Below are 16,922 nucleotides of genomic sequence, written 5' to 3'. Positions count from 1 at the left end.
CCTAGGACTGGGGATATAGCTCACTCAAAATGGGGGAGGAGAGTTTCTCACCATCTTTGGAAAATACTGGAACTACTAGATTGAAGCCTGCTGATATAAAGGAGAGTATAAAGGAAGATTCCCTGACTTTGTTTCCTCTTTTAATGACAGTCTAGGAACATACGCATCGTTACATGGAAGAATCTATTGTAAGCCTCACTTCAATCAACTCTTTAAGTCTAAGGGCAATTACGACGAAGGCTTTGGGCACAGACCACATAAGGATCTTTGGGCAAGCAAAAATGAACATGAGGAAGCCCTGGAGAGACCAGCCCAGCCTCCAAATGCAGGGGAGACCCCCCATAGCCCCGGGGTAGAAGATGCCCCCATCGCCAAGGTGGGTGTCCTGGCTGCAAGTATGGAAGCCAAGGCCTCTTCTCAGAGGGAGAAGGAAGATAAGCCAGCTGAGACCAAGAAGCTGAGGATCGCCTGGCCGCCCCCAGCCGAGCTTGGCAGTTCGGGAAGTACCATGGAGGAAGGGTTCAAAGTCTCTAAGCCCAAGTGGCCTCCTGAGGAAGAAACCAGCAAGACCGAGGCTCCCGAGGATGTAGATCTGGACCTGAAGAAGCTGAGGCGATCTTCTTCGCTGAAGGAGAGGAGCCGCCCGTTCACTGTAGCGGCTTCATTTCGAACCTCTTCCATCAAGAGCCCCAAGATGACGTCACCTCTTAGGAAAGGGCGGAGCATGTCGGAGCAGAGTGAGGAGTTTGGCGGAGGGATGGTAACAGAAAGAAAACCAATGGAGGATGCCAAAGCCTCTGGGAAGAATGGGAGTGTGGGAAAATCACACCGGCAGAGCAAGGGTTCCACCGGTGATGAAGCCGTGCGGAGGAGCAAGGACATTCACAGTTTGGAGCTGGAGAGTGAGAATTTCATAGAAAATGGAGCAGACATAGGTGAAGAGGACAGCACTGACCGCGCGCAGCCGTCTCCACTAGAACCCAAGTCTCCAAGCTGGTCTGGCTTCGTATACACCACTCCTACCGAAGAATTCACGACCCAGAGTCAAAAATCTCAAGGTGTCGGGTTCTGGGAGGGGGACGTGGTCAGAGAGCTGTCTGTAGAGGAGCAGATCAAGAGAAACCGCTACTACGACGACGCGGATGAGGATGAAGAGTGACCGACGCTGCCACGGCGTGGGCCATCCGCTCCTGTCCATGCTAGCTTCTCACTGCCCCTTATCAAGTGGTGCCCCGAGACAGGCACCTTGGCGCCAACTGTCGTTTATGTGGGAGCAACATTAGAAATGAATTCCTGCTCCCAAAACAGAAAACAAGCAAAAGAGAATCAATTCTAAGTGCATTATTGAAACTCCATTTCAAGCCTGGTGTGGTGGCGCACACCTTTAATCCCAGCACTCGGGAGGCAGAGACAGCAGATCTCTGAGTTCGAGGCCAGCCTGGTCTACAGAGTGAGTTCCAGGACAGCCAGGGCTACACAGAGAAACCCTGTCTCAAAAAACCAAAAAAAAAAGAAAAAAAAAAAGAAAAAAAAAAGAAAAGAAAAAAAAGAAAGAAAGAGAAAAAAACTCCATTTTAGCAGCGAAGATACGCGTAAGTGCTAAGCAGGGGATTTTCTCAGTGATGTAGCCAGCATCCACTGTATTCCCAAAAGTCAATATTAAAGTGTCTAGACAGTTAGTGGCACATTTTCACACTACAAATACCATTGTGGAATTGGAAACAAACAAAACAGATTTAGATGCCTACATATCATGGCCAGAAGCACTTTAGTATAAAGGGCGCAATATAGATATTTTTACCAATTTCATTTTTTAGTACTCAACTGTTAAATCAAATATTTTTAATCTTTCAAAAATTTTTACGAGTTTTCTCCCTCTAGTAGATACAGGAAACTTCCTGCTTTGCATCCCACATGGTCTATGCATTTTTAATTATTGAGGTATGATACAGCAACCTTTGGCCCAGTGAGATGGCTCACCGAGTAAAGGCGATTGCCACATGAACCTGACCGCCTGAGTTCGATTCCAGAACTCGCATAAAGGTGAGAGAATCGAGTCCACAAAGTTATTCTCTCACAAGTGTGCTCTGTGGCACACATGCCCACCCACCAAAAATAATAATCAACAATAAAGAAATAAGCCACCCTTCCGAATTCCCTTTGGGACAAAGGGCCAGGCTGTATGCGCTGGTGCTTGGAGAGACCCGCTGTACCCAAATAAACTGCAGCATTTGCCAGTGTGTTTATCTGACCTCTGCGTGAGCGCCTCCTCTTTTTGGTGGCTTCTCACACTTTACTGAAAGCTGCAGTGTTTTCATAAGACCTTTTGGATCAGGGTTTCCCATGCTCCCTGTGGAGCAAAATGAAGACTCCAAAGGAGAGATAACAAGAGGGACCGCCAGAGCTCAGATCTCCACAGACACCCTGAGGCAAATCTTAATACCGATCAGCTCTGAAATGTGTTGGCTTTTATGGCAGATGCTATTTCCAGGGTTAAGTTAAATCAGTTTTAGGGCTGTCTTCTTGGATGGTGTCCTGGTGTGATTCTCTGTAGGTGTTGGTGTGATAGAAGACTGGGCAGAAATCGGCCGAGACGAGGAAGTTCATGTCCGTCGTCAAGGGAAGCCAGGCAGGAACTTGGAGGCGGAAACGCTGCTCACTGGCTCCATTTCCATGTCTTACTCGGCTAGCTTTCTTATACAACCCTGGGCTGCCTGCCCAGGGGTGGCCCAACAGACAGTGCCCACAGGCTAACCTGTTAGTCAGTGCCCACAGGCTAACCTGTTAGTCAATGCCCACAGACTAACCTGTCAGAGGCAGTTCCTCAGTTCAGATTCCCAGGCAATTCTGTTTGTCAAGTTGGCAAAACCCAGCACAGGTGGTTCTCTCTAGTGTTAGGGCTTTAGAGCATTATAAACGAGTACAGGGTACATTTGTTGTACGTGACGGCTATCCCAAATCATATGTATTGGGGGCGGGGGGCTGTTTTTAAGGTAGAGGCCTTTTTGCATTTCTAGAGATTTAGCGCTGTCTTAGAGATGTAAAATAATGATTGCTTATAGTCTTGTTTAGCCTAAAACATTTTTATCCAATAAAGCTTTTAATTTACATTTCAACTTCCCACCGTTCCTTCTCCGTGGTTCCTTTACACTGTTAGGGTCTCTCAGGATCTTTTACTTAAGCAGTTTGAGGGGGGACATGTGCTATGAATTCATTTCACCACTAGATGGTGATGTTGAGCTGAATTGTGGATTTTCATCCACCCTGAAGGAAGACAAAATTTTTCTGGAAAATTGCAAGTAATTTGGCAAGAGAATTAGTATGTGTGTTCAAAATGAGCTGTTTGTTTTACCAATTCAAATTCCAGTGGTGGTTTTTACTGCTTATTATATTCAACATTTAGTTATTCACCTTACAATTATGCCTAACATGCAAAATAGAACTTCTAACCATGCCTGCTGAGAATGTGTATTTTCCGCCCCGGGTGTGAGCAGGCTTGGTTGTCGATTTCTTCTGTAGAGTCAACTGTTCCAGGCATTTGCTGCTGTGATTGATTTGTTGTTTTAATAATAGCCTGTAAAGCCAGATGTGGTGGCCCATGCCTGTGATCCCAGGACTCAGGAGGCTGAGGCAGGAGGATTACTGTGAGTTGGAAGCCTGTCTCAATAAAAGAAAGCAAAACCAAGAGGCTGGAGAGATGGCTCAGCATTTTAGAGTACTTGCTGTTCTTGCAAAGGACCCAGGTTTGGTTCCCAGCACCCACATAGTGGCTCACAACCATTCTAATTCCAGTTCTCGAGGATCTGACACCCTCTACTGACATACGCAGATAAACATGCAAGAAAAATATACACTTAAGTGAAAAATGAAAGACAAAAACGAGCTGGAATCATCTGTAATCCCAATATGCAAGAGGCTGAGGCAAGTGGATGGCCAGAAGTTCAAGGCCAGCTTGGACTACAAGAAAGTCCTTGTCCAAAAAAATGAATTTTAGAAATTTTGTTTTGGTTTGGTTTTTGGGTTTTTTTGAGACAAGGTTTCTCTGTAGTTTTGGTGCCTGTCCTGGATCTCGCTCTGTAGACCACGCTGGCCTTGAACTCACAGAGATCCATCTGGCTCTGCCTCCCAAGTGCTGGGATTAAAGGTGTGTGCCACCACTGCCCAGCGGGGACAATTTGTTATATCATCTCTATAACATCTTCTCTAATCTTTTTGTCGTTGTTTTTCGATAAAGGGTTTCTCTGTGTAGTCCTGGCTGCCCTGGAACTCACTCTGTAGACCAGGCTGGCCTGGAACTCAAATCTGCCTGCTTCTGCCTCCTGAGTGCTGGGACTAAAGGGGTGTGCCACCACACCAGACATCTTCTCTAGTCTTATGAATATATGGCAGAGTTCTCCTGCTCTGGCCCTCCATCCCCTGCCAAAATGTATTAGGAATCAATGCTCAGTGAAGAGTTAACCCATCAACCTCACAGACATAGGAAATATCCAATCCTGGCTTGAGCCCCACTACCCAGACTGTGTACCTTCCCTTTGGACCTGCCCACAATGCACAAGCTATATATGCTGACTTTGTGCAAAGCAGCGGAGTGCCTGCAGATAGCCATTGAATATGTCACCATGTATCAAGGGCTTCAGGGATTGAGATTGCTGTTTCTGTACCTTACAGTCGTTACTATGAAGGTACAGAAAATAGAAACAAAGTCACTCCAGGTTTGATACAATGATGTCTTTGTCATGAGAATGACCCAGTAACACAAACATCCTTAGAAAACAGAACAGCCTTACAGCCAGAAGAGGAGGGGTGACGTTCCTGTGGGAGCATGCAGGGAAAGGGACCGTCTTTGGACTTCACAGGGTTCAGGAGACTGTTCCTGTCTGCGACAGATCCAACCGGCAGCTGTTTAGACTACACCAGGCCAAAGTGAACACTGCATAAAGTGAGATCTCTGTCAGAAACAGAAAGCTGGGTGACCTGTTCAGGGCAGACATCATCGCGAGGCAAAGGGGCATCACCTTCAGTGTCGGCAGCTCCCACTTCCAGAGGTTCATAAGCTGGGCTTCTAACACTCTCCAGGGCATCAGCTAGAAGCCATTGCCCAGGATTTAGTTTGGCACTTCTGAAATTCTACCATCAGCCAGGGCTTATAATTTTCCAAGTCTCTCAACTGCAGACTCAGTTCCTCTATCATTGCTCATCTTCTAGATGCTTCTACCTCTGCTCGTGGTTTCTCACAATCTGCCCTAGATTGGGACTTTTATGTAAACAGAGGCAGAGTTTTCTGTCCCGACTACCTGCTCCCAAACGCAGCAGCCGCTTCCCAAATTATCACACAGAGGCTTATATTAATTATAAAATGCTTGGCATTAGGTCAGGCTTATTATTAACTAGCTCTTACATTTAAATTAACCCACTTCTATTAATCTATGTATTGTCACCTGGTCTATGACTTTACCAGTCCTCTGGCATCTTGCTTCTTGAGTGGCTGGCTGGTGCCTCTCTTGAATCCCCTCCCCTTCATCCCAGTCCTCAGTTTGATTTGTCCCAGTTAATTTTATCCTGCCTTGCTATAGGCCAAACGGCTTTATTATTAACCAATGAAAGTAATACATATTCACAGCATACAGAAGGATCATCATCCCACAGCATCTCTCCCATTTTGTCTAATCAAAAGGAAGGTTTTAACTTTAACATAGTAAAATTACATACAACAAAACAGTTATCAAGCAAGAATTACAGTTACAATATCCAGTCTATTTGCATTTGACAAAATCAGAGCAAACACTCAATTATCCATCCTATCTTGGTGAGTCCAAAGTTTTATATCTAATTTACCCTTTCATCATAACTAAGAAAAATTGTAACTATGACTATCTAGTCTTCAATTCTATCAAAGACTCCAGAATTACCTAATGTTTCCTAATGACAGGGATATCAGGTTTCTCTGCAACATTGGGGCATCCATCTTTGGCCTACAGCCTAGCATATCTGACAGACTTTCCTGTAAAGCAGGAAATTTTGAAGGACTGTCCTACTTAGTTTTAGCAAAATTCAACAGTCATCTTTTTTGTGTCCTGCTGGTCCAGTTTGGGCAGAACTGTCAGCAATTGAGGCAAGGGCAGTTTCTTTGCCCACATGGCTAGCTTTTGCCATAAAGAAAACAAACTCCATACAGAGTCTCTTTGATGACCATCATCTCTGAAATAGATTAGTGCTTCCAGGAGGAGACATATCTCACTGTCATGAAAAGTGATGTGAGATGTCTTTCTGTGTGCTGTGAATATGTGTTGCTCCCAATGGTTAATAAATAAAGCTGTTTTGGCCTATGACAAGGCAGGATAAGAGCCAGGTGGGAAATCCAAGCAGAGAGACAAGGAGAAAGAAGGGGCGGGTTGAGAGAGATGTCAGCAGCCACCAGAGGAGTAAGATGCTGGAGCATTACCAGTATGCCTCAGGCCACGTGGCAATACACAGATTAATAGAAATGGGTTAATTTGGGGGCTGGAGAGATGGCTCAGAGGTTAAGAGCACCGACTGCTCTTTCAGAGGTCCTGAGTTCAATTCCCAGCAACCACATGGTGGCTCACAACCATCTGTAATGAGATCTGGCACCCTCTTCTGTGTACATAATAAATTAAAAAAAATTAAAAAAAAGAAATGGGTTAATTTAAATATATGAGCTATCCAGTAATAAGCCTGAGTCATCAGCCAAACAATTATTTTTTTTAATTATTTATTTATTGTGTATACAGTGTTCTGCCTGCATATATGGCTGCAGGCCAGAAGAGGGCACCAGATCTCATTACAGATGGTTGTGAGCCACCATGTGGTTGCTGAGTATTGAACTCAGGACCTCTGGAAGAGCAGCCAGTACTCTTAACCGCTGAGCCATCTCTCCAGCCCCCAATTATTTTTTTAATAATTTATTTAACTTTATTTTATGTGCATTGGTGTGAAGGTGTCAGATCCCCTGGACCTGGAGTTACAGACAGTTGTGAGCTGCCATGTGGGTGCTGGGAATTGAACCCAGGTCCTCTGGAAGAGCAGTCAGTGCTCTTAACTGCTGAGCCATCTCTCCAGCCCAAACAATTATAACATAAGCCTCTGAGTGAATATTTTATAAGTGGCTGTGGACCCAGGCGGGACACAGAAAAGCCTTCAACTATATTTGGTGCCCAATGTGGGGCAGGAATTTCCACATAAGACCTGAGAAAGTTGTTTTTTTTTTTAAAGGTTCTAAAACACATAAATGGAGCCCAAACCAGCTTTCTAGTTGTGTCTCGTGTGCCCCATGGTAGAGACACCACAGCGTTTGGGCTTGAGCACAGCATGGCGGGGTGTCTCCTAGCCACACAGCATGCTGCATGTGGGACAGTGTTAGCTTTTACTCATACAGACAAAAAGGGTTGTGGGCCAGCTGAACCTTACCTGATGGCAGATGGACCCCTGAGTTGGGAGGGTAACGTGACTCTCCTGGGTACCTGCCCTATGTTGGGAAGCTGGACGGGGTGGAGCCAGCAGCCAAAGCCACCGCTTTGGTCCTAGCCATGCCCACTTAGCAGTTTAAAGCAATGATCAGGAAAGGATTACAGATACAAAATAAAGACAGATTCGGAAAAAAAAAAATCCCAACCAAAAAAACTCTAAAAAGGTCACAGCGTGTTTAAAAACTATACGTAGGCTTGAAAGAGAGAGGAAAATTGGATAGGCAGTTATAGAAAGAATAAATAGTTTTAAAAAATAAAGTCTTTAAAGAGACAGTAAAAGTAATACAAAAGAAATAAGCCAGCCATGTAAAGATGTAAAATATACAGAGAGTCTGGATTATGTATATTACTGTGTTGTTGTTGTTTTTTTAATTTTTTGACTGTTAATGAGCTAACTGCAGAGAAACATTTGATTGTGGGGACTGTTAAGCTAAACCAACATATATATATAGAGAGATATACATATCTATATATATATGTATATCTATCTATATATATATTTATTTATTTATTTATTTAAAGGTATCTTGACTTCGAAATTTGGGTCTAAGGATATGTTGCTTTGGAAGAGAGGTTCTGCTTTTGTTTCCAGAGAAGATGAGAAGCTGTGGATTGCTTCCAGGTTAATATGGTTTGATTAAGCAAGACCCCTTGAAAGGTCTCCGATAGGAACGATGGCCCAGGTGATCCAACATCCACAACAGCTTAAAGGCTATTGGCTGAGATGGACCAACCACACAAAATACCCCAGTCAGGACTTGACTATTATTCTAAATTTTCTCAAGATCCCCATAAGATTACCAGCACCCCCAGTCAGCAGGAAGTAATATAAAAAGCTATGACCAAATTCCCAAAATATTGTTTATGAATGTTTGTTTTCATTTAAAGGGGGGTGGTTATAAATGGTTAATGGTCATAGTCAATTTCTTTGTAAAGAAGAAAGGAGGATATGATATAGAAATGTATGATATAGAAATGAAAGGATAAAATGTTAGATTATTGAATCTACTTTAATCAAAAAACAACTATTAATCTTACATATTTTACATTAATATGGATTTTTAGTTTATTGATACAAATTTAAATTCAATTTTGTTGAATATACTGTATCTATATTTCTACTCTTAAGATATGTTTATGTAACTTATTTTAAAATGTAATATGTAATTAAAAAATACAGATTGAGCCGGGCGGTGGTGGCGCACGCCTTTAATCCCAGCATTCGGGAGGCAGAGACCGGCGGATCTCTGTGAGTTCGAGGCCAGCCTGGGCTACTGAGCGAGTTCCAGGAAAGGCGCAAAGCTACACAGAGAAACCCTGTCTCGAAAAACCAAAAAAAAAAAAAAAAAAAAAATACAGATTGATAGTCATCTATAATAGTCAAACTTATAGTCATGTTAGGTTTTCTAGGTATACAGAGATATATTTCAGGTAGATAGATAATCTTCAAACACTTCAAAGACCTATAGTTGGAAGTTTTCCTGGTCCTGCCTGGCTCCCGTGGCCCTGCGGTCCCATAGCCACTCAGACCCAAATAAACACACAGAGGCTTATATTACTTACGAATTGTGTGGCCTAATGGCTCAGGCTTTTCGCTACCTAGCTCTTACATCTTAAATTAACCCATTTCTATAAATCTATTCTTTGCCACAGGGCTCATGGCTTACCGGTACCTTTACATCTTGCTTCTTCTGGCAGTGACTAGCAGGGGTCTCCTCTGCTCTTTTTCTTCTCTCCTATCTCTCTAGTTAGAATGTCCTGCCTAACCTTATTCTGCCTCACCATTGGCCAAACAGCTTTATTTATCAACCAATCAGAGCAACACATATTCACAGTATTACAGAACATCCCCATCATTTCCCCTTTTCTTTCTATTCAGAAGGAAAGTTTTAACTTCAACATAGTAAAATTACATATAACAAAACAGCTATCAAGCAAGAATTACAGTTACAATATCTAGTCTATTTGTATTTGGAAAAATTAAAGAAAATATATCTATCCTGTATTTGTGAGTCTAAAGTTTCATATCTAATTTATCTTTTATCATAACCAAGGAAAATTATAATTATAACTATCCAGTCTTCAACTAAATCAAAGACCCCCAAAAGGATATAATATTACCCAAGTAAGCAGGAAGAGCATTGTAAGCAACTTCCAGAAATCTAGAATGACAGAGACAGCTGGCTGCCTAGACAGTCACTCAAAGTTCTTCTGTAACATTGGGGCATCCGTTCTTCAGCCCACGGGCCTAGAGTCTCTCAGTCACTTCTCCCTGTGTCCTGTAGAGTGTCTGGCAGTTACCTCTGCAAAGCAGGAACTTGAAGGACCATCTCGCCTTGCAAAGTTCAGTGGTCATCTTCCTGTGGGTCCTGCATGTCCAGTTGATACAACATTTTGTCAAGCAGTCCAGGCAAGAACAGTCTCTTGCCCAAATGGCTATTTTTGCCAAGAAGAAGATAAACTCCATATGGAGTGTCTTCAATAACCATCTTTCTCTCTGAAGTAAATCGGTGCTGCCAGGAGCAGATGTGTCTCACTGTCCAGAAAGTCTAAGTTTTTAAAATATTTTAAATGCCATATTCTGTAGGTCTTTGAAGTGTTTGAAGATTATCTACCTAATTGAATTATAGCTATGTATACCTAGAAAACATAACATAATTTTAAGTTTGACTATCATAGAAGACTAATTATTCATTACAATTTAAATGAGTTACATAAATATAATACCTTAAACCAGAGTATATATATAGTATAACAAAATGAACTCTAAATTTGTATCAATAAACTAAAATCTATACCAATGTAAAACATTTTAAACAAGTTGCTCTTTAAAAGTAGGTTCAACAATCCACCCTTTTATCCTATCATATCTATAGCCTATATTTCCATATCATACCCCCCTTTCTTCTTTTAGAAAGATATTGAGTATGAACAATAATAATTTTTAACCAGCAACCTAAACAAAGACAAACATTCATAATCCATTTTTTGGGAATGTAGGCAGAGTTTTCTAGGCTACTTCCTGCTGATAAAGGGCACTGTATTCTTATGGGGATCCTGAGAAAATTAAGAATTATGGTCAAGTCCTGACTGGAATAGTCTGCTGTACTCTGTAGCTGGAGAGTTTTCCTCCAGCTCCCACCAAGCCCCAGCAGTCCTGCAGCCCACTTATAAAATAAACACACAGACTCTTATCTTATTTAAACCATTTGTCCAAATGGCTCAGGCTTCTAGCTATCTAGTTCTTACATCTTAAATTAACCCATTTCTATAAATCTATACCTTGCCATATGGCTCGTGGCTTACCAGTATCTTACATGTTGGATCTCATGGCAGTGGCTGGCAGCGTCTCCTTACTCAGCCTTCCTGTTCCCAGAATTCTCTTCTCTGCTTGTCCTGCCTATACCTCCTGCCTGGCTACTGGCCAGTCAGCATCTTATTTATACAGAGCGATATCTACAGCAGTACTCTCTGAGCCAGTTGCCTTGAAGCTGTTTGGATATTGGATCATCTGGGCCTCTCAGAGGGTCTTCCTTGATCAAACCATATTAGCCTAGAAGCAATCCACAGGTTCTCATCTTCGGTGGAAACAAAAGCAGAACCTCTTTTCCAAAGCAACATATCCTTAGACATTAATTTTGAAATTGAGATACAGAATATGGCATTTAAAATGTTTTAATAGCCGGGCGGTGGTGGCGCACGCCTTTAATCCCAGCACTCGGGAGGCAGAGCCAGGCAGATCTCTGTGAGTTCGAGGCCAGCCTGGGCTACCAAGTGAGTTCCAGGAAAGGCGCAAAGCTACACAGAGAAACCCTGTCTCGAAAAACCAAAAAAAAAAAAAAAAGCTTCAAAATGTTTTAATAGCCTGGACTTTTCATGACAATGAGACACATCTGCTCCTGGCAGAACCAATTTACTTCATAAAAGGATGATGGGTATTGAAGAAACTCCATAGGACTTTGCTTGCTTTCTTTTTTTTTTTTTTTTTTGGTTTTTTGAGACTAGGTTTCTCTGTGTAGCTTTGCACCTTTCCTGGAACTCACTCTGCAGATCAGGCTGGCCTCAAACTCACAGAGGTCCACCTGCCTCTGCCTCCCGAGTGCTGGGATTAAAGGCGTGCGCCACCACTGCCCGACGGGACTTTGCTTTCATTATGGCAAGACTAGCCATTTGGGCAAGAAACTGCTGTTGCCTGGATTGCTTAACAATATGCTGCATAAACTGGACGTGCAGGACCCACAGGAAAGTGACTGCTGAACTTGCTAAAACAAGGTGGACACCCCTTCAGGGTTTGTGCTTCATAGAAGAGTCTGCCAGACATTCTTCAGGACACAGAGGAAAGCAACTGATGAACTTTGCCAGAATAGGTGGGACAGTCCTTCAAATTTCCTTCTTCACTGAAAAGTCTGCCAGACTGTAGGCCTGTAGGCTGAACATGGATGCCCCAACGTTACAAAAGAACTTTGGGTGACTGTCCAGGCAGCCAGATGTCTCTGTCATTTCTAGAATTTTGGAAGTTGCTTATGATGCACTCGTGTTCACTCAGGTAATATTATATCCTTCTGGGGTCTTTGATGCAGTGTAAGAGTAGATAATTATAATTTTCCTTAGTTATGATAAAAGATAAATTAGATATGAAACTTTAGATATACAAAGATAGGGTAGGTGATAGAGTATTTTCTTTAATTTTTCCAAATACAAATAGACTAAATATTGTAACTATAATTCTTGCTTGATAACTGTTTTGTTATATATAATTTTACTATGGTAAAGTTAAAACCTTCCAAGCTGGGCTGTGGTGGCACACACCTTTAATCCCAGCACTCGGGAGGCAGAGCCAGGTGGATATCTGTGAGTTTGAAGCCAGCCTGTCTACAGAGCAAGATCCAGGACAAACACCAAAACTACACAGAGTTTCTGTCTCAAAAAACCAAAAACCAAACAAACCAACAAAAAACCTTCCTTTTTGATTAGACAGAAAAGGGGGAATGATGTGGGATATCTTTCTGTATGTTGTGCATATGTGTTACTCCCATTGGTTAATAAATAAAGTGGTTTTGGCCTATGGCAAGGCAGGATAAGAGCCAGGTGCAAAATCCAAGCAGAGAGACAAGGAGAAAGAAGGGGCCAGTGGAGAGAGATGCCAGCAGCCACCAGAGGAGTAAGATGCCAGAGCATTACCGGTAAGCCCCAAGCCATGTGGCAATACACAGATTAATAGAAGTGGGTTAATTTAAATGTATGAGCTATCCAGTAATAAGCCTCAGCCATCAGCCAAACAATTATAACTAATATAAGCCTCTGAGTGAATATTTTTGTAAGCGGCTGTGGGACCGGGCAGGACACACAAAAGCCTCCTTAAGTTATTAAACATATTAAATGTCATACTGTAGGTTTTTGAAGTGTTTGAATACCATCCATCTAAATATATGTGTATGACCTTGAAAACATACCTGACTATAGGTTTGACTTTTAACCTGCATTTCTTTTTGTTTGTTTGTTTGTTTGTTTTTTGAGACAAGGTTTCTCTGTGTTGTTTTGCGCCTTTCCTGGAACTCGCTTTGGAGACCAGGCTGGCCTCGAACTCACAGAGATCCACCTGGCTCTGACTCCCGAGTGCTGGGATTAAAGGCATGCACCACCACTGCCTGGCCCCCCTTTCTTCTTTTAGAAAGAGATTGGCTATGACCAACAACAATTTGTAATTGTCGGAATCTGCCGTGTTTCAGCTCCAACCCACACGCTGCAGCCAGGGCACATGTCTCTGTACAGTGGCCTATATAAGACACATGAAGTATGAAGCTGCTCTTGGCTCTGTTTTTGTGTATCTAGAACCTTTTCTTTTTTTAAGCTATCTCAGGCTTTATGTGGATGTATGTGCCCCACGTTGGGAACAATATGTAAACGGAGGCAGAGTTTTCTGTCCCAACCACTTGCTCCCAAATACGCAGCAGCCATTTCCCAAATTATCACACAGAGGCTTATATTGATTATAAAATGCTTGGCCATTAGCTCAGGCTTATTATTAACTAACTCTTACATTTAAATTAATCCATTTCTATTAATCTATGTATTACCATGTGATCTATGACTTTACTGGTCCTCTGGCATCTTGTTTCTTGGGTGGCTGCCTTTTTTTTTTTTTTTTTTTTTTTTCAAAACAGGGTTTCACTGTGTAGTTTTGGAGCCTTTCCTGGAACTAGTTCTGTAGACCAGGCTGGCCTCAAACTCCCAGAGATCTACCTGGCTCTGCCTCCTGAGTGCTGGGATTAAAGGCGTGTGCCACCATTGTAAGTAAACTGCAAAAGCTCTGGGTTTGGTGTCCCGGGTTTCGGTACTAAAATGTTAGTAAATTGATGGCTGAAACTGCGAGGAGACAGTTTAGCCCTAGAGGACGAGGTATCCCGGACACCTCAGAGCTACTTAGGACAAGAGCTCTGCCCTGAAGGTGTCCCGGACACCTGGAGCTATTTAGCACAGCTCTTTTGGCTGAGACTGAAAAGAAACAGCCCAACCTTGGAAAGGAAGGTTTTTTGACTTCTCAGGAGAGTCAGGCCTGTAACTGCTTCAGCAAGGAAGGGTATCCTGACTCTTCGGGAAGGTCAGGATATACCTGGTATGATGGTATGATGGTATGATGGTGGATGGTTTCCCCGCAGGACACAGCAATCCTGCTCCTCTCCTGGAGCGCCACAATCTCTGGCTCAGTGTTATCAGCTCTTTCTCACTCAGTCCACTATGGGATGTCCCAGCAAGGTTCTTCTGTTCAGCTGTCAATGAAGGTCTTCACCCAATACTCTTTTGAGAAAGAGGTTGATTTGGGAAGGAGGAGTCCAGGAGAGTAGCTGCCTCTACCAGGGTGGAGAGAACAGCTCACAACTGACTGGGCAGGGCAGTTTATATAGGATGTCTAGGGGGCGGAGTCAACTGTGATTGGTTAGTTTATTTTCTGCCCAGGGATTGGTCAGTTTTGTGAGCAAGGGGCAGAGATGGCCCTGATTTCAGGGCCAAACTGTGTTTCTTTCACTGGCCTTTCTTGGCTTTTTGACACTACCTCTAATGCCAGGGCACATTTCTTTCACTGACTCTGATTCTAGGGGCCAAGAGTGTTTCTTTGGTACTGGTTTCAGAGTCAGGGCATGTTTCCTTGGCTCATTTCTCTGGCCCAGGTCCCAATCACAGGCTGTGTTTCTTTCCCTGGTCCTGGGCCCTAGGGCCAGGATTCTGCTGTCCTGCTCTGTGATTGGTTGATTTCACAAGTCAGTTGGACAGGGCCAGAGATGGCTCTGATCTGAGCTAAGCTGTGTTTCTCTCATTGGCTTTATCTGAGCCATCCTTCCCTAATTCTGGGCTCCAGGGTCAGGGTGGTTTCTCTAGCCAGCCCCTTTCCCTACAACCACCACCCAGTGATTCTGCCCTTCTTTATCCCAGTCCTCAGTTTGACTGTCCCGCCTAACCTTATCCTACCTTGCTATAGGCCAAACAGCTTTATTATTAACCAATGAGAGTAATACACATTCACAGCGTACAGAAGGATCATCCCACAGGAGTTTTCCCTTCCAGTCATGAGCACTTTCGTCCCAATAAACTTTTATGTGATTTCAGGTATATAGATTATAAAGTAGGTATTCAAACAAAACATTTGCCAATAATAAATCATGAAACATTTACATATATATATGTGTGTGTGTGTGTGTGTGTGTGTGTGTGTGTGTGTGTGTGTGTGTGTGTGTGTGTTTTGAGGGCGGTGGAGGGTTGAAACAGGTTGGCTGTCCTGGAACTCACTCTGTAGACTGGACTAGCCTCAAACTCATGAAATCTACCTGCCTCTGCCTTCCGAGTGCTGGGATTAAAGGTGTGTGCTACCACATTCTCCTGAATTTTTATTTTCATGTGTATGAGTACTTTGCCTGTATGTGTATCTATCTGTTCATCACATGTGTGGCTGGTGCCCATGGAGGCCAGAAGAGGGAACTGATCCCTTGCAACTAGAATTACAGATGGTTGTGATCTGTTATGTGGGTGCTGGGAATTGAACTTGGGTCCTCTTAAAGAGCAGTAAGTGCTCCCCTGCACCATCTTTCTAGCACAAAATATTTATTTTAAAATAATCCTTTGGTATACATATAATTTGACCCTTTATGAGAGAAGAAAGTATATTTGCATACTAATCAAATTGGTTTCTTGTTTATTTTTACATAAAGAATTAAATCTTTAATATTTGCACATTAAATCTTTCAGATTTATTTACATATGTGTATGAATATTTTGCCTGCATGCATGTATGTGCACCACATGAGTGCCTCATGTCCCAGAGGTCAGCAGAGGGCGTATGATCCCTGGAACTCGAGTTATGAATGGTTGTGAGCCACCTTGTGGGTTCTAGGAACAAAATCTGGGTCTTTAGCAGCAACAAGTGTTCTAAACTGCTAAGCCATCTCTCCAGCCCCTGCGTATTAAATCTTAATCTTTGGTATATGTGGTAGTTTGAATGTAACTGGCTCCCATAAGTCTATAGGGAGTGGCACTATTAGGAGGTTGGAGTAGGTGGGCCTTGTTGAAGGCTGTGTGTCACTGTGGGAGCGGGCTTTGAGGTCTCCTTTGCTCACGGTTTATTCAATGTGATACTCAGTTCACTTCCTGTTGCCATCTGACCAGGACGTAGCCAGCACCATGTCTGCCTACATACCACCATGCTCCCTGCCACGATGATAAGGGGCTGAACCTCTGAATTGTAAGCTGCCACCTCAAATGTTTTCCTTCATAATATAGAGTTGCCGTGGTCATGGTGTCTCTTCACAGCAATAAAAACCCAATTAAGACAGTACTTTAGAATATAGAGCTTCTTCTACACTTTTTTTTTCTTGTTAGAAACAAAAGTTTTATTGGTGTTGGAAAGAGAAGAATAATAAACGTTTCTTATAAATTCTATGAAAATTACAAGGTAGCTGGGGCTGGAGAGATGGTTCAGTGGTTAAGAGCACGTGGTGCTCTTTCTTGCAGAGGACCCAGGTTTGGTTCCCAGCACCCCCGTGGTGGTTTACAACCATTTGTACCTCCAGTTCCAGGGGATCTGGTGCCTTCTTCTGACCTCCACAGGCATCAGGCACACCTGTAGTACATATACATTTGAGCAAAACATTTATATAATTAACACACACACACACACACGTAGTTGCCATAATACTAGTTCTGAGTTTAGATGGACATGGCTTCGAGCAGTTCAGATGGCAGCGATGTCACTTATGAATTTGTTAGAAATGAGAAACGCAGAGCTGGGGGTATAGCTCAGTTGAAGAGCATATGCCTCATTTGTGCAAGGCCTGTGGTTGAATTCCCAAGACCAAAAAAGAAAAAAAAATGTGGGTACAACTGCATGGGATGGATTCTGTTCCGCAGCCTCCTTCAACCAGAGTGACACCACCCAGGGATCCA

At 43.0% G+C, this 16,922-nt stretch overlaps 1 protein-coding gene across 2 annotated transcripts in view; it reads left to right on the top strand.

The window, feature by feature from the left end:
- Window positions 1-3,120, top strand: part of Lima1 (LIM domain and actin binding 1) — a 107,397-nt gene extending 104,277 nt beyond the window's left edge. For both annotated transcript variants that reach the window (XM_052748948.1, XM_052748947.1), the window contains exon 11: window positions 151-3,120. In XM_052748948.1, the coding sequence (XP_052604908.1) occupies window positions 151-1,159 (1,009 nt within the window). In that variant the 3' untranslated portion in view covers window positions 1,160-3,120. The remainder of the gene's footprint in view (window positions 1-150) is intronic.
- Window positions 3,121-16,922: the final 13,802 nt, after the last annotated feature.

The sequence above is a fragment of the Peromyscus californicus genome, unplaced genomic scaffold (assembly GCF_007827085.1).
Source record: "Peromyscus californicus insignis strain IS unplaced genomic scaffold, ASM782708v3 Scaffold_20__1_contigs__length_68692818, whole genome shotgun sequence".
NCBI classification, from domain to species: Eukaryota; Metazoa; Chordata; class Mammalia; order Rodentia; family Cricetidae; genus Peromyscus; species Peromyscus californicus.
The sequence above is the reverse complement of the archived record's forward strand: the minus strand, read 5'-3'. Positions and strand labels throughout refer to the sequence as shown.